Source organism: Cynocephalus volans, chromosome 17 (assembly GCF_027409185.1).
Source record: "Cynocephalus volans isolate mCynVol1 chromosome 17, mCynVol1.pri, whole genome shotgun sequence".
NCBI classification, from domain to species: Eukaryota; Metazoa; Chordata; class Mammalia; order Dermoptera; family Cynocephalidae; genus Cynocephalus; species Cynocephalus volans.
In genome coordinates this window covers 36384732-36407457 of record NC_084476.1, presented here as the reverse complement: position 1 = coordinate 36407457, position 22726 = coordinate 36384732, and the positions used below count along the sequence as shown (strand labels likewise).

Sequence of the window (22726 nt, the reverse complement as noted above, 5' to 3'; positions counted from 1 at the left end):
CCGATGACTCTTTGGTACACTACTGTTTGAGAAACACTAATGTAGTTTAATAATGACCATTCGATTTCACCTTGAATTTTCCAGCTTTTCTTGGGGTTGGGTATTGAGATGTAAATTTTCCTAAGAGTAATCAATTCATTTAACAAATATTTATTGAATGGCTGCTGGATGTCAGGCACTGTTTTAGTGCAGAGGACACATTGTTGTATAAGACAAAGCTCCTGTCCTCATGGAGCTTACATGCCAGTGAAGGAGAAAGAAAGTAAATATATAACTGCAGAGATGTTACTGGTGGGAGGAGAGTTTGTTGTTGTTGTTGTTGTTGTTGTTTGGAGGGGATGGGAGGAAGCAAGCAGTTAGATCAGAATAAAAGAAATTTGGGGGAAAATATATTCATTGCCAATTTTTTTGTTGCCAATTTTTAAAATGTCACTTTTTAAAGTGTAAGAACCTAAGAATATGTATACATAGTTTGACTCACAGAATGATAGCTAAAATTTTTAGAGCTACCCAGAGAAAAATAACATTCTAAGGGGAGAAAAACATGTCCTTAGGATATTTTATATGTTAAGCCAGGACTGAAAGTGAGATAGAGTAAGTATTAGATTCCACTCTGCTATTAAAACATCACATTGCTAATTTTTTAGGGCTGGTGTTCTCCAAGGGTCTCACTTAATTCCCATTCAAATAGCTTATTTTAGGCCTACATTGTTGCTGAAGCCTTACTTATACAACTGTCATTGCTGCATGAAATGTGCAGACTTTTTTGGGTTTAATAATATCCATTGCTGTTGTTTGCAGCTCTAGAATCTCATTCTAGATGCTTTACAGAAATCTCTATTAGGCATTGGCTGTCAGTAAATGTAATAATGTGTTTTTGGCTACTGGTAAAGCTAGAGGTTTGATGAATCAATTATCCCTATTGGCTGGAATAAAAAAATAGCATAAATAGTAAAAAAGTTAATTTTAAAAGTCTTTCTGTATTTGGCCTATGTTCAGTTGGTATGATCAACAAACACATATTTCTAGATTTTCATTGTCGAACCCAAAACCTACCTAGCCCAGAGACAGAGCAATGTAGGGAGCACAGAAGCAGAGCTGGGGCTCTAGTTCTTCCAACTAAAGGTCCAGCATTCCTTGGATGAGGTTTTTCTAAACTGCTAGGCTAGGCAGAGAAAGAATCTAAAATGTTTTGTTCTGTTTCTTTAAATCTTATGTTTGATAGAGGAAATATTTGCTTTTTTCTTTTCCCTCAGCATTGGTTGCTGACCCTCCAGTCACCCCCAAGTTACTGGTGGCTCAGGCTGAATCCAGTTTGGCTTCAGAATTCTGGGACATGGACCAGAATCACTGCAGGTGAAGCCCAGAGGGTCTGGCTGGAGTCTGGCAGGCTGGACCCGCTGGCTTTCCTCCTTGCTGGGCTCCATCAGAAAAAAGTACACACACAGCGTATGCAGGGACTGCACTTGCCTGTGTGCAGGAGGCATGAAGTGTGAGCCCAGCAGGGGCAGAGGACTGCTGAGGACCCTGAGCATGAAAGCTACATGCTCTGGTAGATTCTGAACAAATATTGGAAGCAGAGAGATAGTTGAGTTGTTAGCCACAGTTTCAGGGAAGTCAGTGCAAGAGGGAGCTGTTAGATCTCATTCACAGGGGAAATTTTACATTCTTTAGTCTTTTTCTCTCCATTTATCCCATTATTTTAAAACAAAATAATGTTGAATCAGTGTCAAATTCTAGGCAATAACATCGTACCTGGTGTGATTTAGCAACATTTAGAGTCACAGAATGCAGGAGCCAGAAGAACTGTTAGGGATCAGCAGTCCAGTCAATTCCTGCTTCAGAGGCAGAAGCAGATGCAGACAGGTTAAGTGACTTGTCTAGAGCAGCACAGCGAGTCAGTGCCAGAGCCTGGATGAGGACCCCATGACCTGCTGCCTGGCCCAACGTACTTTCCTCTACTCCATATTATTGCCTCGCAGGAGTTTCATATGTAGTGCTGTCAGCTTTTTAAAAGGGGTTCTGCTCTGAATTTCATCCTGCCCTTAGAAAAGATATGGGATTAACTGAAAGGAGGTGGTGGGAAGTGTCTATGACATAGGATCATGTCACCATCCTCTAATATCTGTGGGAAGGAGGACTGCTTCCTTCTCCCGAGCTTTGCTCCCATGGTCTATTAAGTCACAGAATATCCAGGCCTTCATAGAACACTGGGCACTACATGGTATTGTTGGGAGCAGAGGAGCCAAGGCTCTGAAATGGATCTCATGTTATAGAATCTTAGAGAGTCAGGGCTGAAAATTAGAAACCTTCTGCTTCAACCCATTCCCCCACTTTATAAATATGGAAGCTGAGAGAGGGTGATAGTTCCAAGAATCATAACCGTTATCAATACCATCACTGTCTTCACTTGTTAGACATGTTCTATACGTCAGGCCCTTACATATATTATCACATTTAATCTTCATAATAAAATTTTGAAGAAGGTATTATTATCCCCATTTTACAGTAGGAAAAGTTTATTTCACAAATTAGAGGCCAAGACAAAGCTTGAATTAAAGTAGTTAAGCTTTCTGTCTGATGTTTCTTTAGTTAGGTCATGCGGCTTCTTGGGAAAACACAAAGAAAAAGACTTGATTAAAACAAGTGCCTCATTTCCTCACACCTAAGTAGTCCTACAGTAAGCACCTAGCTGCTATTGGCTGTTTCTCCTGCAACCAGGTTAGAACATTGAGGCAAACCTGAGCACTCCCCTGACTATTCTTTCATTGAAAAAATATCCAACGACTATTTATTGAGGATCAATTATGTACCAGTTACTGTGCTGCTGACAGAAACATGAGACCAATGAATACATACCTGGAGAGCTCCAATTAGAGTAAAGCAAAATGCCTTTTAAAGATTTCAAAAACTATCCCATGGGCTACCAACTAGTTAACATCAGACATACTAACGGCCAGGAGGTATAGGACTTGAAATCACAGGGCCAGTCCTGGCTGGACCACTGTTTCTTATGTAACTTGGGAAACTTTCTTAGCTTCTCTGAGCTTCAGTTTCCTCATCTGTAAAATAAAGATTAAAGCCCCTGCCCCATGAGGATCAATTGAGAGAAGGAATACAAAATCACACATAACTGTGTTAATGTGAAAAAAACGATGTGCATAGTTACATGAGTGTTTCCACATGTCTCTTAAATCTCTCTGTCCTCAGTTGTCCCTTCATTACTATCTTGCTGTATCAATCTTTCTGCCTGAAGCAGGAAAATTTTTCCTTTAGTGATTCAAGCAAAACCCCAGTTCCACCAAAATATCCAAAAGCTGGGTAGAGACTTTATTCCTACTTGTACCTTTCTACTCCTGGGATTCTCTAGATCAATGCTGATCAGAACTTTTCTGCAGTGACGGAAATGTTCTACACTACATTTCGCTATTGAGCACTTGAAAATATGGCTAGTGTGACTAAGGAACTAGATTTTAAATTTTAGTTAATTTCTATTAATATAAGTAGTCACAAGTCCTAAGTCTGATGTCACACAGGTGCTTGGGCTCTGTCAACGCAACCCTCTCTCCCCCCACTTCCTGGTTTGTTTTATCTCATAGAAATCCATCACTAACAAGCAAAAATCATTCTTTTCTCCTATTGGTTAATCCTGTGATTCTTAAACTTCAGTGTGCTTGGGAATCACCTGGAGGTCTTGATAAAACAGTTTGTTGGGCCCATCCCAGCAAATGGAGTTGGGAGTTTCTGATTTGGTAGGTCTGGGGTGGGACCTGAGATTGTCATTTCTAGGACATTCGCAGATGCTGCCAGTCCAGAGACCATACTTTGAGAACCACTGAGTTAATTTAGCATCTTGTTGGGAGACCGCTATGCTGTAGTAGAATCAGTACACCCTGGAGGCCCAGTCAGACAAAAGCCCCTGGGGCAGTAGGTCTCAGCGAGCGTTGCTCTTTGGAATCACCCAGACTGATTAAATTAGAATTGCTGGGGGTAGGACCCAGACAATAGTATTTTCTGAAGCTCCCAGATGATTGCAGTGCACAGTCAAGGTTGAAAACCACGGCACTAATAGGACTTAAGAAAATTTCTTTGCCTATTTAGTGATAACAATAAAATTTGCTTTATTTACATCACAGAGCCAATGTGAGACTCAGATGAGACTGTGAATGCAAAAGGGTTTTATAAACTGTGGGACCTAAAAGTAAGGATTTAGGCACTGATAGTCTTGGAAGAACCAATTTGCAAATGATGCTGTGATCCCCACTGAGTCAGGGTAACGCAGCTCTCTCTGCTTTGCATTCTAGTACTGCCCCACTGACCAGGCCTCTGCAGGCACGGATGCTGAGCATGTGCAACAGTTCTACAACCTTCTGACAGCCTCCATTGATGTATCCAGAAGCTGGGCAGAAAAGATCCCAGGATTTACTGATCTCCTCAAAGAAGATCAGACATTACTTATAGAATCAGCCTTTTTGGAGCTGTTTGTTCTCAGACTTTCCATCAGGTAATTACTATTATTTTATCTTCCTCCAATCTACTCCTTCCTTTGAACAAGTCTGAAACTTTCTGTGTTTGTCTTGGAATCATCGACGTTAAAAAAAAAACTGAGTGGTAGGCAATGGAAAGAACACTGGACAGGCAGCCAGGACCCATGGATTGTACTCCCCGTTCTAACATGGACTTGCTCTAAGACCCTGAGAAAGTCATTTCCCTCAGCAGAAACTCAGCTCCCTCCTTTGTAAAATGAGGAGGTTGGATTTGGTGATCTCTGAGGTCCCCCCATAGCTCCAACATTCTCTGATTCTAGGAAGATTCTCATGGTGCACAGGTATTCTCTGGGAGCGAGTATTTGCTTTGGAACATTGCATTTAGCTCGTGAGTTTCTGTTTAACAAGTTAGTGTTCTAATACACCTCATGGGGCTCTAAGAGTTCCCACAGCTTCTCAATCCCCAGTGTTCACTCCAAGAGAACAACTCCTGAATCAAAAGATTTGGTCCAACCTGTCATACTCAGTGACACCAAAAGAGGAAGTGATTTTTCAAAAATCTAGAACTTAGGATCTAAGCTCCTTTCATAAATTCTGTGTGTAGCTTTTTTTAAAAAACTTTATTACTGTTTTTATTCACACATACCATGTTTAATTCCATCTTCTTTACTTCCTTTCAGTTATATATTTTTAGGAAATGGTACCAATATTTCAGCAAATATCACAAGAAAAATCATCATCTTTCTCCTCTTTCTCTTCCCTACAACCCCCTCCCCAGTTTAATTCTGTGTTACAAGAAACTACTTAAAGTGAAGGTTCCCATGCCTCATCCTATCTATTATGGTTTGGTAGACTTTGGAAGAAGTCCAGAAATCTGCATTTTTAACTCATGCTCTGGCAATTCCTATGCTGGCAATCGGAGATCCATGCTTTAAACTCTGGGATTGAATTCTTCTGTCCTGTGTGTGTTTTCTGTGGTGGAATTACAACTAGAGTGCCAGTAATGAGCTTAATTTACAGCCAATCGGTGTATAGCCGAGTTTGGCCAGCTGCACGTTGTCTATTGGGCACGCAGCAAAGGATTAAAAAGATGATAAGCTCCATGCAGGCAGACACCAAATATGTTCTGTTTCCCCAGTGCCTGGCTCCGGGAATGGCACATATTTGGTTCTCAGTAAGTACTTGCTGAGTGAAGGTATGAATAAAGCTATTTGTTCAACAAGTGCAGTTAAAGCGATAATGACTTGTGAATGCAATAGGCCATGATTGATAAATACATGGCACGAGATTTGAAAGTTAAAGGAAAGCTAAGATTAAAGTAAGGACCACACAGAATTCAAAATTAGTTATACCTAATCTTCCTGTATACTGGGCACTGTGTGTGGGATTTCAAATCTTTTATTTAATTCCCTCAACAGGTAGCAATAGATAAGGAAAAGGAAGTCCAGAGAGGTTAAGGGAGTGCCCAGGGCCACACCCCTAAATGATAAAAAGAACAAGATGATTGTGGACATAATCTAAACTATAAGGGCAGATTTAAGAAATAGTCTTCCACAGCTCCACTGTTAAAAGCAGAGAAGGTAACAAAAAATAAGAACTTGTTTTACATTTTACATTAGGCTACTTTTTAGTTTGTGCTTGATTTCTGGCACTTGCAGGGACTTGGTGTTTTTAGAGTCTGCACAATGAAATTGTAGTGGCTAGCCTTGGGCCCAGTCGGTTTTTGACATTTAAGAAAATAAGGAGCCCTGACTGGAACAGTCTCCTGTTCATTGCAGAAAGAGGCGGGCACTGGGCTTCCCCTCCATAGTCCATCAGTGCCTGCTCCTCCATGTCCTGTCCTAGGGCAAGTCAGCAACTGATTCTAGAAGTAAGGTGCCACATGCCCCATCCTCCCCTGGGCTTATGCTCACCAAGGATGTTAGTACAGACAACTGGTGTGGTTTTCGATCCCCAGGAACATGGTCTTGTCCATCATGAGTGTTTGGGCATGCTTCCCAGCACCACGTTGGGTTCTGAATACCGTCCCATGGCTGTCTGGTTGCCTGTGTGTTATGATTTAAAATGTTGGACAGACTGGACAGACCTGTTTAATGTGTCTCTCCTCCCCACCCCCCAGGTCAAACACTGCTGAAGATAAGTTTGTGTTCTGCAATGGACTTGTCCTGCATCGACTTCAGTGCCTTCGTGGATTTGGGGAGTGGCTCGACTCCATTAAAGACTTTTCCTTAAATTTGCAGAGCCTGAACCTTGATATCCAAGCCTTAGCCTGCCTGTCAGCACTGAGCATGATCACAGGTAAGTACTACCCCTCCCAAAGTGAAGTGTCCCCCTTTCTCTCCTTTCCAGTGTTAAGGTGGATTCTGGCCTTCGTTGTCACACCAGAAAATTAGGGAAATGACTGCCACCTTTCTGAAATCTGCTAAGTTTAACATAGTTTAAGCAGAGAAACCTGCATCTACGACTTGTTGTCATGAACTTCTAGGAAAGAGGATTCCTAGTTTATTGAGTTATCATTGTCAACAAACCCAATATATGAGAATCTAACTTTCCACCAGCACTCTGTTAACAGTTGGACTAGCTGCTTCAGGGTTATTTTTACGAGGCATTTCCAAGGGAGATTACCTTAACAAGCCCATTTCTGTGGGGCAGAGGTCTTCCCCTCCCCCTAGTCCTTAGCTAGTGACCCAAAGTAAAACCAAAGAACTACAGACCTATATAATACAACTTGACTTAATAACTTTAAATGGCAGAGAACTAAGGAAAATGGATATTTGTAAAAAGCAAAAATGGCTCAACTCGACAGTTCTTAAAACTTAAGAACTAGAAGCAGAAAATATATTCAGTTTCTATGTTATGGTTCTCTCCCTTTATTCAAGGATACAGCAAAAAATTCATGAAAAAATTGGATTAAAAGATATTCTGAATCTTTCCACAAACTTTTGAAGTACCCTGGTATGTCTCTCCCTTTCTACCTTTTGGGAGATAAAGGATCCCAAGGTAGGGGAGGGGACATTTTGGGCAAGAGAAGGAATACCATCTGCCTGTGGCTGTTGAGGCCCCAGCCCCAGCTCCCTAGGCCCCTTCACACTTTCAAAGTTTTCCTGGTATTTTCTATTAGATCTCATCCTTTTCAGTCAGAATGGGGCCTGGGGAGGCAGTGACAGGAGTAGGGGCTCCAGAAGAGGCTAGCCAGACCTGGGGCTCATCCCTGTCCTTTTGGTCAGACCCAACCATGGGCTAGGCTGTCAGACTGAGGGTTAATGTCCAGATGTGATATACTCTCGGCTGTAGGAAACATGTCTTTCGGGCAGGTGATGAGTTTCCAGAGGACCAAATGCATCCTCTGGTACAGATGACTCCTTCTTTCTGGTACATCAGAAATGTGCATTGGTTTGCCCAAGCATTGTTTACATGCACCTTCTCCTGTTAGCTAAAGTGAGATGTCTCTGTGTGCCCTAAGAGGCTGGGCTGGTTCATCATTTGATGGTTTGCATGAAGTCAAAGAAAGGTAAATGGCATGTGCTGCAGTTAGGAATCAGACACTAATTCCAAGTAGAATCTGACTTACTCCTGGTCTTTGGCTTTGGATGAGAAACTCACTTCTTTTGATGGGATTACTGGAGACTTCCAAGAGGGCTATTAACGAAACAAAAATAAAGATAGTCTTAAAGAGTACGGATTCAATTTAGAGGGCATTCCAGTAGCATACAGAGCACCTGAAGAAAATAGCACATTTAAGGCACAAGCATATCACCCCAGCAGGACTGTAATGAGACTGGTTCAAAGGCTACCTTTGAGATAAAGCTCTTCAGCTCAATTTTAACTGAATAGTTATCCAGCTCTTCCTAGGACAGTTAAACATTCAAAACTAGAAAATATGGAATTTAGTTCATTAAAAAAATTAAAAATAAAAAACACTACAGCCAGCCCTGGCTTTCTGTAAATAAAACCAGTACATTGCCACATCTCTATGGAAATGGGTGTTGAATCTAGTTAATCAACAAATGTTTGCTGACAGAGGCACCGTACTGCATGTCATGAGGTTCTCAGAGATGCTAACACGCATCCCTGGAGGAGATGGACATGCATACTCTTGCTTGGGATACAAAGTTTTGAGTGCTGTGGTGGAGACATGGTCTGGGTACAAGTGACGAGAGACCACAAGTGGGGGGTGGTCTTCTCTGAAGAGATCATAGGAGCTGATCCTTGAAAAAAGCAGAGGATGTCTCCAGGCTAAAATGGAAGGAGTGAGCATTCCATGCATAAGTAAAAAATTGCCAAAGGCATTGAAAATATGGCCTTCATAAATTTCAGGAAATGACTAAAAAATAGACAGATGGCAAATGCAACTAGTCTGACAGGTCAGGCTGGGGCAAGGCATGAAGACCCTTTCACGCCCAGGTGAGGTGGGTAGAGTTTATGTTGAAAGCAGTGGAAAGCTGCAGAAGGTTTTGACCAGGGGAATGTGATGGCCAGGCTTTCATTTGAAAAAGATCTGCCCTGATGGATGGTTTTGAACACAAATTAGAGCAGGAAAGAGACTAAGAGAGAAAAGGCCAGTCCAGCTAGGGTTTAGGAGGAAGGCTCATCCCTGAGGCCTACCTCTTTTTCTGTTTTACTCTGTAAGTGGAAATTAACAGTCACCTACGAGGCCAGGACATGTGGGTGCTGGGAAGTCCCAACCCGGAGAGATTGGGCAGTTTGGTGCAGAGAATACAGACTAGGAATTAGAGGGTGGTGCCAGTCCTGTCTCTGCCTCCCATTTGCTCTGTGCCCTGTGGTTTTAGCTGCTCAGCCTGCTGCCCATGTCTGTGGAGACCTGCTGGGGGAGGAGGAGTTGGGCAGGGCAGAAGTAGCATGGACTTTGGAATCCAGCACCCCCAGATTTTAATGTGGGCTCCTGTATTTAATAAGTATGTGCTATTGAGTAACATATTTCATTTCTCCAAACTATTCCCCATCTGTAAAATGGGTACAACATCATCTATTCCATGAGGTGGCAGTGAGGATTACCGAAAATTAGGTTTGTGATGTAGCCAAAGAGGATTCAGGATAGATACTCGATCCACCTACATTCCCCCTTGTAGTGATGGTGACAGAGATGTTCCCAAATTAGGCACATGTCTGCCCATTCCCCTTGGAAACCCTGAGTAGACCCAAATCAAACTCAGTGGCATGAGGAAGCAGATGGTGGCTTTAGAAGGCAGTGTATTTGGTGAATATCCCCTTGGACACTTGAGAGAGAAGCTCAAAGGAGGACAGAGATATTAGACTAATGAAGCTACACTTACCGAGCATTCACAATGGGCCACATGCTTTATGGTGGTCCAGCCCTCACTCCTGCCAGCCTGTGCGGAGTGGGTTGTTATAGGTGCTGTGGTCATAACCCACAAGAAAAAGAAGCCCTCTTCTCTTATTTCTGGACCTCATGGCACTTTCCTTGTGACTTGCATGTTGGGAGCGTGTTTGAAATGTGTGAAAACACCAGGAAATGGAAGGAAGGGTGATGCTTGGGAAACAGTGTGTATTTTTTTGGATATTAATTTTCATTTGAATATGGGCTCGCATGAATCTTGATTTCTGAATAAGCTCCATTGACCATAAAGGGTGATTGTGGACTATCAGCTGGGCTATGCACATTAGAAAATTCATTCCAAAATTGTGTGTTCTTAAACTACAGAGAAGAACTCATGAAAGGGAAATAGAAGGGTCTTAGAAGTTTAAACAGTCTTATGTCCAGGAAAAGTATTAAGAATCGAACAATATTGGTGGTTTACACAAACTTGGCGCTTTTTTTTTTTTCCCAATTCGTCTTTCTTCTCTTCTACATTCCCTCATGAAAAACTAGGGGAAATGACTTCTTTCAGATCATTCTCCTTTCCTACAGTAAACAGGGAGTTCCCCACAGATGTGGTTTTCAAATGTTTTTTCATTGTCCCCAGTTTATCAGCCCTAATCGTTGCCTTTTGCCAGTACCACATCCATAGATAATGGAAATGCTTTGCTTCTGATGGGAGGCCAATGAGTTGATATCTGGTTACAGTTAATTATGTTCGATAAATGAGAAGCTTTCCAAACAGAAAGTTTGTGCCGAATTACCATTTTTTAAATATCCATTTATTAAATAAGTATTGAGGGCCTCCTATGTGCCAGGCACTGTGACAGCCTCTAGGGATGTGAAGATGGGCCAGGCCTGAATTCTGCTCTCAGGAAGTACTAGTCTACTAGGAAGTCATACATGATTATGGTATAAAGAACTCATTGTATGGTGGACTACTGATAACATTTTGGGGGTGAAGGAAGGTGGGTGTGTTGGTCATGAATGACCCAAAGAGATAGCATCTAGACATGGGAAGATATAAAGGACCTTCTAGATCAAGGAAACAGAATAGCAAGGGCATGGCAGTGTAACACCTCAGCACATTTTTGGGGAAAAACAGTATGATAGAGTTGCATTATGATGTTAAATCACATATATGATCTTAGAAAGAAGAGAAAAGTTGAAAGAGTGCAGATTATTACACGATGACTGTATGTCCTGGGGTGAGTATGAGAGAGAAGATATGAATTCACTGTGGGTCATGTTTCTCTGGCTCTGCTAGTGAGAGCTGAGAGCATATCCCGCACTTTGGGGAAATTCATAGGATTTTCAGAGGGAAAAAATAATTCTGTGTGATATCTACCTTATGGCCTGATATTATGACCTAACCTCAGAGTAGAACGCATTTCCCATATAGTGATAGGGGAAATAAGATTGGAAAGGTATTTTGAACCAGATAGTGGAGGAAATATTGAGTGCCCAAATGCCATTTTGCAAATCAGTACAGTAAAAGAATATTCCCCATGGCTTTCTTTTCCCTAATCAGGTCTTCTGTCAGGTGAGAAAATGATTCCTTTCTCTCCTGCCTGTATTTTTTCTAGTCTTCTTGGAACATGAATGCTAAGACTGAGGGAGGAAGCAGGAGGGCAGCAGAAGGCAGTAAAACAGTGACATAGCAGGACCAGACAGGTGGCCAATCCTGCCACACCCTCCACCACCTGTCTTTTCAGAGCTCCCCTGCTCACTCTAAACAGTTACCTGGTTACCTAGTTACCCTCTTATTGCATCAAATATAGCCATCAGCTAAATTGCAAGAAAAACTAAGTGTAAAACTTGTCAGGGCAAAATAATTAACAACAAAAATGGGGGGTTGGAGGTCATGGATTTGGAGATTCAAGATCTGAGTTCAAGTCTTCACCCTGCAATTTGCTATCTGTGCACTCTTGGGCAAGTTCCTCACCATCTCTTAATCTCAATTTTCTCATTTCTCACAGGGATAATGATGCTACTTGCAGGTTTCTTATAAAGATTGGATGACCTAATGTGTACTTTGCGAGAAAAAAAAATGTCAGACAAACCTTTATTGTTATCATCCTAAATGTTATTTGTCTTACATATTTCCAGGAAAGTCCAGCTGTTCTCTCCATGAATCCATAAAAATTTTCATGCATCCCTGCAGTTGCTTATACACATTGTATTAAGGAATTTGTAATTTTTTTTTTTAACCAACTAGATTGTGTGTTTCTTAAGGGTAGTGAGGGTCTTGTTCATCTTTATAATTACTTCAGCGTTTACGAGTGTCTAGCACATGGCAAATATTGGTTTAATGAATGGGTTAATTGTGAGTATTAGAAAGTCTCCCAAATTAAGAAAATCTGAATTAATTCTTTTTAGCCTACCACTGTTATTAGAAAATAGTCTGAATTCCTGAGAACTGCCTTATTTTAATTCAGATTAATTCAGTAAATATTTATTGAGCCTCTGCTACAAACCGGACACACAATTCCTCACTCTCAAAGAGTCTGTGGTCTCCTTGGAGAGACAGACAGACACGTAACTCTAATAAGTTAAAGACAGTCAGACTGAAAAGCACCATTACAGCCTCAACCTAGGTGGCCAACTAACTTGTGGCTTCCTGACCAGCGTGGGCTCAGAGTCTCTGGGACTGCCATCAGTAAAGGATGTTATATGTGACATGAAAAGTAGCAGTCAAATGACATCCCAGAGAAAGAAGTGGGGCTCAGAGCAGGAAGTCCTGTATGTTGGTTGGTTTTTGAGTCAAACACACATCTCTCTCCAGGGCCTGCCTCTCCCTCCCCTTTGGCTGGAACTGTATTGTTGGTGAGTTAGCCTGTGCCCTAAGACCTGCTCAAGAAGAACAGAAGTTACTTTTCCTTGGCAGGAAGAGAAATTGACTTTTCTCGTATGGGCCCAAGAAGCAGAACTGAGAATTATATATAGAATGGCAGATTGCAGCTCAATATAAAGAAAAAAAAACTTTCTCATAGACAGAACTATTTGAAATTGGAATGAGCTGCCTTGGGGAGTGAGTTCCTGCCTTGGGGAGTGAGGTTTACAATCAAAGACTAGATGAATGCTCGGTAGACTGGGTCAAGCATATTATAGCATATTATGGAAACTAGTATTGACTAGAGAAGAGATTCTCCAGCTTACATGTGCATACACAACACCGGGCTTCTTGTTAAATTGCAGATTCTGATGAGGTAGGTCTAGGGTGGGGCATGAGATTCTGCATTTCTAACAAGCTCCCAGGTGATTTTGATGATGCTGTTCTGGGGACCACACCTTGAGTAGCAAGGATCAAGGGAACCAACTGGTAATTGGGATTCTATGAAATTAATAATAGTGGCCACTTTTTAATACTTGGTGCCAGGCACCATGCCAAGGGTTTTACATGTGTTATTTTGTTGAATGTTGTTTAATAAATTTAGAAGTACCTGGATGGATTACAGCAGATATGGGAAGTAGGGAGACCAGTCAAGAGCTATTAAAACAATCTAGGTAGCAGATATTGAAGATCTGGTTCAGAGGCAGTGAATATTGAGAGGAGATAAATGCAAGGAATATCTATCAAAGATATTGAATTCTTGCAACAGATTAAATATGATGGACCAGGGAAAAGGAATTGTTAGAGATTATTATGAGAGTGATGGGGAAGATTGTGATATCATTAATAGACAAACTCAGAAAAGTAGATATCTGAAGGGGAAGGTAATGAAGTGAGTTTTAGATATAGAGGATACTTGGAAATATTTATTGAATGCTTACTATATGCTAGGCATTGTTCCAAATACTTTACATGTATCAACTCATTTAATTCTCACAACAACCCATGAGGCAGGTACCATTATTATCCTTATTTCACAAATGTGGAAACAAATCTAAAGCCACCCAACTGTTAAGTGGTAGAGCTAGGATTTACAGCCAGGAAATCTGGTTCCAAAGCTTCTGATGTAGTAGGTTTTAGAGTTGGTAACGTTTTAACTATTGTTAACTTTTTTAATAACTCTCAAGCTATATATTTATTCTGAGCAACCCACACCTTTAGTGTTTGTTTAATCACTTTTTTACAGGTCCTTCATCTTGCATTTATGTATTCATTTAACAGATATTTACTGGATATCTCCCACATACTAGGCTTGGTACTGGAGATACAGTGGTGAGCAAATACAGTCCATGCCTCCATGGAGCTTACATTTCATGGAGGAGGCAGGGAATCATCACATAAATATCTGATTTCAAACTGTTATGTCCTGTGAAGGGAAAGAATAGAGTGCTATAGGAGAAGTGGTCTAGACCGGTGGTAAACAGAGAAACTTCCTTGAAGAAATATTTGGTCCGAGATCCAAAGGATGAGTAGATCTTAACAGGGTGAAGATGGAAACACATGAACACAGACCTAAACAGCTCTATTACTTCACTTTTTTGATCTCTCCACCCCCCCCTTCTCGTTCTCTCCCCTCCCTTCCGTCCTCTGCCTGTCAGCAGAGATGTGTATGGCATGGGTATCTAAAATGCACGGGAATCCAACAGTATCTTTTAGATGTTAACATCACACACAGGTTAGGAGTATGATCTGTTGTATATCTGTTTTGTTCATTGCTCTAACCCCAGTGGCTATAACATTGCTGGCCACAGAATAGGTACTTAATAAATATTTGTTGAAAGAAGGAATTAATCAATTAGTTAATTAGGTACACAGAAAGTGGGAGGGAGTTATAGGGTGGTTAGTTCATATCAGGATGAGGAGGAACTTTCTAGCAATTAGAGATGTTCAAGGATGGAAGGCAGCCTGGTATACTGAAAATATCTGTGGACTTGGAGTGAAAGAAATAAGCCACTTGCTAATTTTGACAGTGGCCCAGTCATTTAATCCTCTGAGCCTTGGCCTTCTTATCTATTAATTAAAGATAATCTTTGTCCTATCTAATTCACAGCATTGTTGTGAGGCTGAAATAAAATAATCTAAGTAAAAGAGTAATATAGAGTACTATTAAATATACAGTATTTTCATTATCAGGGTGAAATAGTGAACTCCCAGTTCAGCTGGTGCCTAACATTCTCTTTGTGGTAGTTTACAGTGGAGATTTTTGTGTTAGGTGGGAATTTGAACTAAATGACTCAAATCTCTTCTACTTCTTATGTACAGTGATTATGATACATAAATGTATTACTTAACTGTTTCTGTAGGTTGTATTTTAAAGCTTTGAATACATAATTCCTGAATTAAAATATTGAAATATCGGATAAAAATTATGTAGATCAAAATGCAAGAAATACCGAGAAGCTTGTTTTGTTTAATGGTGGACAAAGATCTTAAACTAAAATCTTCTGTATACAATTCTCTAGGAAGGAAGAAAATCTAAATGTCTAATTTCCCCCAGAATTTATGAACTCTCTGTATATGCGCTCTGCAGCCACGTTTACCAAGCAGCAAGAAGAAAGGGGGTCCCTACAACTAAGATGTCAGTGATTCAGGTTTTAAGGAATTTTAAATTACTTGGAAGGTCCCAGACACTTAGTGACTCCCTAGCGATTTGAAAATCTTGCTGGCTGCTGGCAGTAGTTTGCATGGAGACTGAATTTTATCTCAGCCCTTTGGAAAAAGTAAAGAAGCCACAAATCCAGTAGCTGTTCAAAATAACAAAGAAGGGTTGAGGTGCCTTTGGCTTCTAACAGGAGTGTCTCTGAATTCCTCAGGGAATTCCAGGCCTAGGGTTGATCCAGCTGGCAGGAGGTATCGATCTCCACTTGAATTCACTGAATAAATAATGGTTGCCATAGTTATCGAGCGGTCGCAACTGGTTGGAGAGCAGGAAAAACTCCATGGCACCTTCTGTGAGTTTGGCCATAAAGTCTGGTTACAAGGTTCTGCAATCAACCCCCTCCCGAAATCCAGCCAACACATTGCTCAGTTTCTTTATCCTGATCATGAATATGGGATCTTGAATATTATGTAAGACTGAAAGGAAGGGAAAGCTTAAATCAATGGATTGGTATCTCATTCTAAGAAAAGCATCTCTCCCTAGGTTAAGAATCTAATTTCACATATCTCAGCATTAATAGAATTTAGTATCAGCAAGATGATGTTTGAACATGTCATAGTTACTAGGGGGCTTCAAAAAGGACCAAATGCCATCTTTTAACATTATTATACAAACAGCACTAACCTGGAATTTTTAAAAGAAAGGAAAAAGGTTATCTGACGACCCCATAAATATTTTTACTATTTTGTTTCCTTTCACCCTTCTCTATATGCTGAAGTAAGTTTTGCATAGATGTAATTATATCTTAGATACTACTTAATATTCTACTCTTTATTTAATATTATAAATATTTTTCAATGTTTCTTCACAGTCTTTGTATTTGATCTTTTTTTTTTTTTTTTTTAAAGATGACCGGTCAGGGGATCTTAACCCTTGACTTGGTGGTGTCAGCACCACGCTCAGCCAGTGAGCAAACCAGCCATCCCTATATGGGATCCGAACCCGCGGCCTTGGTGTTATCAGCACCACACTCTCCCGAGTGAGCCACGGGCTGGCCCTGTATTTGATCTTTTTTTTTTTTTTTTTTTTTTGTCGTTTTTTTGTGACCGGCACTCAGCCAGTGAGTGCACTGGTCAGTCCTATATAGGATCCGAACCCGCGGCGGGAGCGTTGCGGCGCTCCCAGCGCAGCACTCTACCAAGTGCGCCACGGGCTCGGCCCTGTATTTGATCTTTTTGATGCCTACACAATCTTCCATGATATGGATGTACCAGTATTTACTTAACTGTTCCTCCATTCCTTAACCCTTTATCTTTTTCCAGTGTTTTTTGTTTGTTTGTTTTTGTTTTTTGGGTTTTGGAGTTTTTGTTGATGTTGTTGTTGTTGTTGTTGTTGTTTTCCGGTAATAGGTAATGCTACACCAAATATCTCCATGCATACAGTTTTATTCTTCTGTGTAATTTTTCCTTTGGATAAATTCCCAAGAGTAGAATTACTTGGTCAGAGGATATGAACATTTTTATATCTCTTGCAGTTTACTGCCAAACTTGCAACCCACTTTTTTGCTTTGAGGGGAAAATAAAACTTTAGGCAGAGCAGTACTGCAGACAGGATTTCTCTTCAAGTTCACTCTTGGGTGCTTCTTCTGAGACTGAAACACAGAGACTACGTACTTAATAAAGATAAGCCACAGGGGACAGGTTTGCACCTGGGCTGATTAGTAATAGTTTCCTGGGAAAAGCAAAATCATGTACTGCAGAGTTTGGAAATTAGGGATCTCTATTGCCTTTTGTTCGACCTTGCAGTTGCCAGCCGCTTGCAAAGTACCAGGCATTGTCTTAGGTGCTGACTATACCAGGTGTGTAGCACTTTACAGCTGACAAAACGCTTTCATATAACATCATTTTAGTTGAGCCTCACAACAACCCATGGTGGTGGGTTTTACTATAATTGTAGTTTTTCTTTTAATTTATTGTGTAATATTTAAGATACACAGGAAAATTACAACAAGGATTTGTGTATCTACCACCCAGTAATCCCCATTTTCCTATGAAGACATTGAGCCTTAGGGAGATTAGGTCATACAGCTAGTAAATGACAGAACCAAAACTGGAATTCATGTCTAACTCAAAGTCCAGTGCCGCTTTCTGTACGGAATTGTGGCGTTAAGATGAGACACCTGCAGGTTACAACCCACTGAGATGCTTCTGGCAATTTTCATGATTGTACTTTAAATATAATTATAACATATCAGAGCTGGAAGGGATCTTAGAAGTCATTTAAATCAAATTCCCTTTATAGGACTCTAGAGAGGGAGGAACTTGCCCAAGGCATACACAACCAGCCAAGCTGGGGAGAATGCAGATTTCCTGGTTCCCAGGTCTCTTTTATTTGGGACAAGGAAAGACAAAATGTCTGGATAGCTGCTTCATCTTTCTGATTGGCTTTTGCTTCAAGGAAATAACTTTTTTAATGAAAATATCCCCAACTAAAAAAAATTAACTCAGGAAAGATTAGAAACTAAGGCTTGATTTCCCATTAGAAAAATGTCTTCCGTCTCTCAAGAATTATAATTTTACATGTGAATATAAAGAGAGAGGAAAACTTTCAGATAACTGGGGCCAAGCTCTTCCCTTAAAAAAGAGGCTCAGATATCTAAATGTTGAGAGCAAGCAGTGTGATTTGTATTGGATGTCAGGCTTCTTTCTCATCTCAGGGAGATGCAACATTGTTCTGGAACAAGAGGACAGAATCTGCTTCAGAAGACTGGGTTTCAATCCCAGCAGCTGTGTGACTTTGGGAAAATCATTTAACCTTATGCATAGAATATATCATAACATTTAACATAGGGATCATTTTATATAGTGTTTTTAAAAATATAAGATACTGGTATTCATGTCTTGGTACATTATAAATACCTGCACCACATCCTGCTGGGCCTTCTCCCTTCTCTTTGGCTTCTCCCTCTCCCCAGCAATAGGACATGTGTATTTTGTACAGAGTGCCAGGTGTAGGTCAATAGATATTTCGAGGGTGGGGGGAGGGGAGAGTACAAGGAAAATAAAAGCTGGATTCTTCTAAATGCCGGTTAGCATGAAAACACAAGAATGCACTTTGTATTGGGTCTTGCTGGGCAGTCTCTGCATAAGCAAATAGAATTTACAGCCTCCCCTCAAGTGATACTGTGAAGATATGAACATTAATTAGTTTGCCTGGAGGTGATTCCGTGTCACTCTGAAAAGGAGTTGCCTACTAACAGGGCTTTTGTGAGACTGTGGTAGGATACTGTATGCAAAATAATAACCACCTGTTATTCATTCAGTGCAGCTTTGTGCCAGCAACTGTACTTCACTTGTGTTGTTGGCCTAAGTTGGCCCTCCCAGAAACCCTGAATTGGGTATGATCATTATCTTCATCTCATAAGGAATCGGGGGCTGAGAAGTTAAGAGACAAGGGCACACAGCAAGTAAGCGACAGGACTGGGATTCAAACCCTGGTGTTGATACCAAAGGCTATGAACTACCACTAGGAGAGAGGGCACTTTGAAAAATGCCATCCCAATGGGTAAATCAGGACTCAGACCTCAATTAGGGATTTGAAGTATCTTAAGATGTATCTGCCTCCCAAACATGCCCTTTTCTATCCCTCTGCAGAACGACATGGGTTAAAAGAACCAAAGAGAGTGGAGGAGCTATGCAGCAAGATCACAAGCAGCTTAAAAGACCACCAGAGTAAGGGACAGGCTCTGGAGCCTACCGAGTCCAAGGTCCGGGGTGCCCTGGTAGAACTGAGGAAGATCTGCACCCTGGGCCTCCAGCGCATCTTCTATCTGAAGCTGGAAGACTTGGTGTCTCCGCCTTCCATCATCGACAAGCTCTTCCTGGACACCCTACCTTTCTAAGCAGGAGCAGCCCGAGCAGGGAGCCGCCTCTTCTGCTAGCACCTGCTTGCTAAGCAGCAAAGGGGTAGGCCTGGATACCTACCGTTTTCTGTACTTCCTTGAGAGAAACAACAGCTCCTATAGAAAGCAAAGACTTTTTCTGGCACTTTTCCTTACAACCTGAAGTCAGAAAACTTGCAGAGTATTGTGTTGGGATTGTGTTTTATATTTAGGCTTTGGGGGGTAGGGTAGGAGGGGGTATAGTTCATGAGGGTTTTCTAAGAAACTGCTAACAAAGCACTTTTGGACAATGCTATCCCAGCAGGGGAAAAAGAAAGGATATTATAACTGTTTTAAAACTCTTTCTGGAGAATACAGTTATAGTTACTTTGTATTTAACAAGAACAACCACGGGTTGCTTGCCAGGGTAGGATATGTCTTAAGATTGATCCTTTTAGAATACGCTTCCTATATCAAGGGTACGTATGTGGTGCAAACAAGGCAGAAATTCTCTTTTCTTAATTTCTTTCTTCCTTTATTTTAACAAATGGTAGAAGATGTAGGATTTCCTACAAATCAGACATAGCAAAACGATAACGGCTGTTCGCTTCCATATACAAGTGCAATTTTTTAAAGTGCTGTCTTACTAAGTCTTGTTGATTAATTCTCCTTTATTTTATATGAAAATAAAAAAGGAGGCAATCATGTTAGCAAATGACACATGTTAATTTTCCTACCAGAGGCTTGGTCCACCTGACCTGTAGAACCCTTCTGAGGTATGGCCCATCCAAGACTTTTAGGCCATTCTTCACGGAACCAGATCCCTGCCCTGACTGTCCAGCAGTCCTGAAGGAGGATCAGATTATAAAATGGATTTCACACAACTGTTTCAGTTGTGATCTGTCAACCCCACCAGAGTTCCTTAAACTTGGTTCAGTCCTAGCAACTGACTGATACATTCATTCAGAAGCCCCAGGAGGGCTGGGTGAGTCAGTCAAGTATTTGATCCCTAAATGAGAGCACGCAAATAAGTAGGAACTGGGTCATGCAGGGTAAGCACCAGGGATAATAAGGATTTTTATGAATATAATTTCATTTTTGTTATTGGTTAAAAAGACAATTTTGGAGAGCAAGCAAGTCTTCTTCAAAATAAATAGTATGAATGTGAGTACTAGAAAGGATTAGTGGGCTGCATTTCAACATTCCTTGTTCCTACTCCCTTTTGTATGTTTATACTGTTAATGCCATATTATTATGAGAGAATTTGTTGCATAGTGTCCTTATTTGTATAAACATTTGTATGCACGTTATATTGTAATAGCTTTGCCTGTATTTATTGCAAGACCACCAGCTCCTAGAAGCTGAGTTACAGAGTAATTAAATGGGGTGTTCACAGTGACTTGGATACACCAATTAGAAATTAAATACACAAATATATATATATAAATATAGCAGGTTACATATATATATTTATAATGTGTCTTTTTATTAACCATTTGTACAATAAATGTCACTTCCCATGCCGTTATTTTATGGTTCATTTGCAGTGACTTTTAAGGCAGTACTGTTTAGCACTTTGATATTAAAATTTTGCTTATGTTTTGCTAAATTCAAATAATGTTTGGAGATTTTTAGGTCTAAAAGTCTTTATATTATATACTCTATATCAAGTCAAAATATCTTTGGCCATTTTGCTAAGAAACAAACTTTGAATGTCAAACTGATGTCACAGTAGCTTTTGTTAGCTTTAAATCATTTTTGCTTTAGTCTTTTTAAATGAAAAAATAACAAAACTATGCTGTTTATATTGTCATTAAATTATACAATCAAACAAATGCCAAATGAATTGCCTAATTGCTGCAAAGTATAACCCAGATGGCAAATCATATATGTTCTTTTTCCCAAGTCATTCTGATATTTGATCATGTATTATGTTTGTCTGAGCTTTTATGAAAGATTATTATTTTTATATCAAGATGACAGGACCTGGAATGTTAGGATTTTGAAATGCTAAACTTGGAAGGGGCCTCACTTGTCAACCCCCTGAAATTCATAAAGGAGAAAAATGGGGCTCATTGAATGGTAAAGAGTAACCCATGTTCAAACAGCTAGTAACAGAATTAAGAGTAAGACCTAATTCATCTTTCCATAGTCTTTTTTTTTCTCAACTTATTGCATCTGTAGGAAAACAGGCTTCTAAACATAACCACTAATATTTATGCTCTACCTGAAGATAACCATGAGTAAAGTAGTACTTTTGCATTAATTTTTTGAGCTTATATGCAAACATCATAAACATTATTAAATATCAGGAAAGCTAACATTTCATTCAAGATAGTTTCAGACCAAATTCAAATTGAATTTGAATAAATTAGAAATACTGTGTATGCATAACCTTCTTGGGCACCCTTAGTATTTGGAAAATTCATTCTTGTTTTTTGTCATGTCTGTAAAGGAAAAACAAAACAGCAAAAATGAAAGAGAGCCCTAGAGAAATGCTGTTACTTTTTACTTTTACACCCATCAAATTTAAGGAAAAGACTTTTTAGCTGTCATATCTATTGGTTGGAAGGAATGAAGAAGCTTTTTTAGTTATAGGTCCAGACACTAGGGCTGAAAATGAAGAGTATAGCCAGAGTTTTTCTGTCTTCCATAGTTATTTCAACTATGAGGGCCTCCCAAGTCATCTCTCAATTCAGCTCTTTTTTTGTATTAATGTTGACACACAAGTTTATACAGAGTAGAGGACCACACTAGCTCAGAAGAGGACATCAAGTATTAAAGTATCAAAGCAGGTGATTCTTCCCCTTGTGGGAGAGCTCTCTTGGTGTGAACATGCCTTCTGTGGGTGGAAATCAGGAACCCACCAGCTGTTAATGGAGAGTGCCTTGCTTTTATTTCAGCCAGCAGAGATTTTCCAGAGTTTCTCTGCTCTTCTAACAGCATTGCTCTTTAGTGTGTGTTAACCTATGGTTTGAAAGAAATGCTCTTGTACATTAACAATGTAAATTTAAATGATTAAATTAAATTACATTTTATCAATGGCTATTGGTGTGTTGATTAAGCATGCTTCATTTAACAGTTTTTTCTTAATTATTTATATAATAATAATTGCTGTGAACTCTTAAACACATCCCAAAATGGATTTTTTAAAGGCTTAGTAATGCTGAAGAATTAATAGGCATTCTAAATTGGAAATATGTTAAACCTCACTGATTGGAAAGAAGTACATTCTAAATTCAATAACCATTTATTGACTGCTTCCTGGGGGCAAAGCACTGCTGGCTGCTTTGAGGAGATACAAACATGCAGTGTGTGAAACTCCATTTTTCTTTCGATTGTATATAACTTAAATAGAGTTAAAAATTTGTTGCCTAAAAGTTTTCTTTACAAGTATAAAGGATTCATTTTTATGTCAAAATAATCGGATATTTACTGCTTGTGAACCAAACTTTGTAAGAATCAGGGTTAGAGTTCTCAAAGATTGGTCAGTACTCTTTGTCTTTTTGTTTAAGCCATTACTACTACA

General features: G+C 40.0%; 1 protein-coding gene across 4 annotated transcripts in view; it reads left to right on the top strand.

Moving 5' to 3' along the window:
- Window positions 1–22235, top strand: part of NR4A3 (nuclear receptor subfamily 4 group A member 3) — a 39205-nt gene extending 16970 nt beyond the window's left edge. For 3 of the 4 annotated variants that reach the window (XM_063081590.1, XM_063081591.1, XM_063081592.1), the window contains 3 exons: window positions 4305–4504; window positions 6607–6785; window positions 18971–22235. In XM_063081590.1, the coding sequence (XP_062937660.1) occupies window positions 4305–4504; window positions 6607–6785; window positions 18971–19218 (627 nt within the window). In that variant the 3' untranslated portion in view covers window positions 19219–22235. Of the gene's footprint in view, window positions 1–1256; window positions 2508–4304; window positions 4505–6606; window positions 6786–18970 lie in introns of those variants that run through there. The other variant, XM_063081593.1, reaches the window with a different exon arrangement.
- The last annotated feature ends 491 nt before the right edge of the window (window positions 22236–22726 follow it).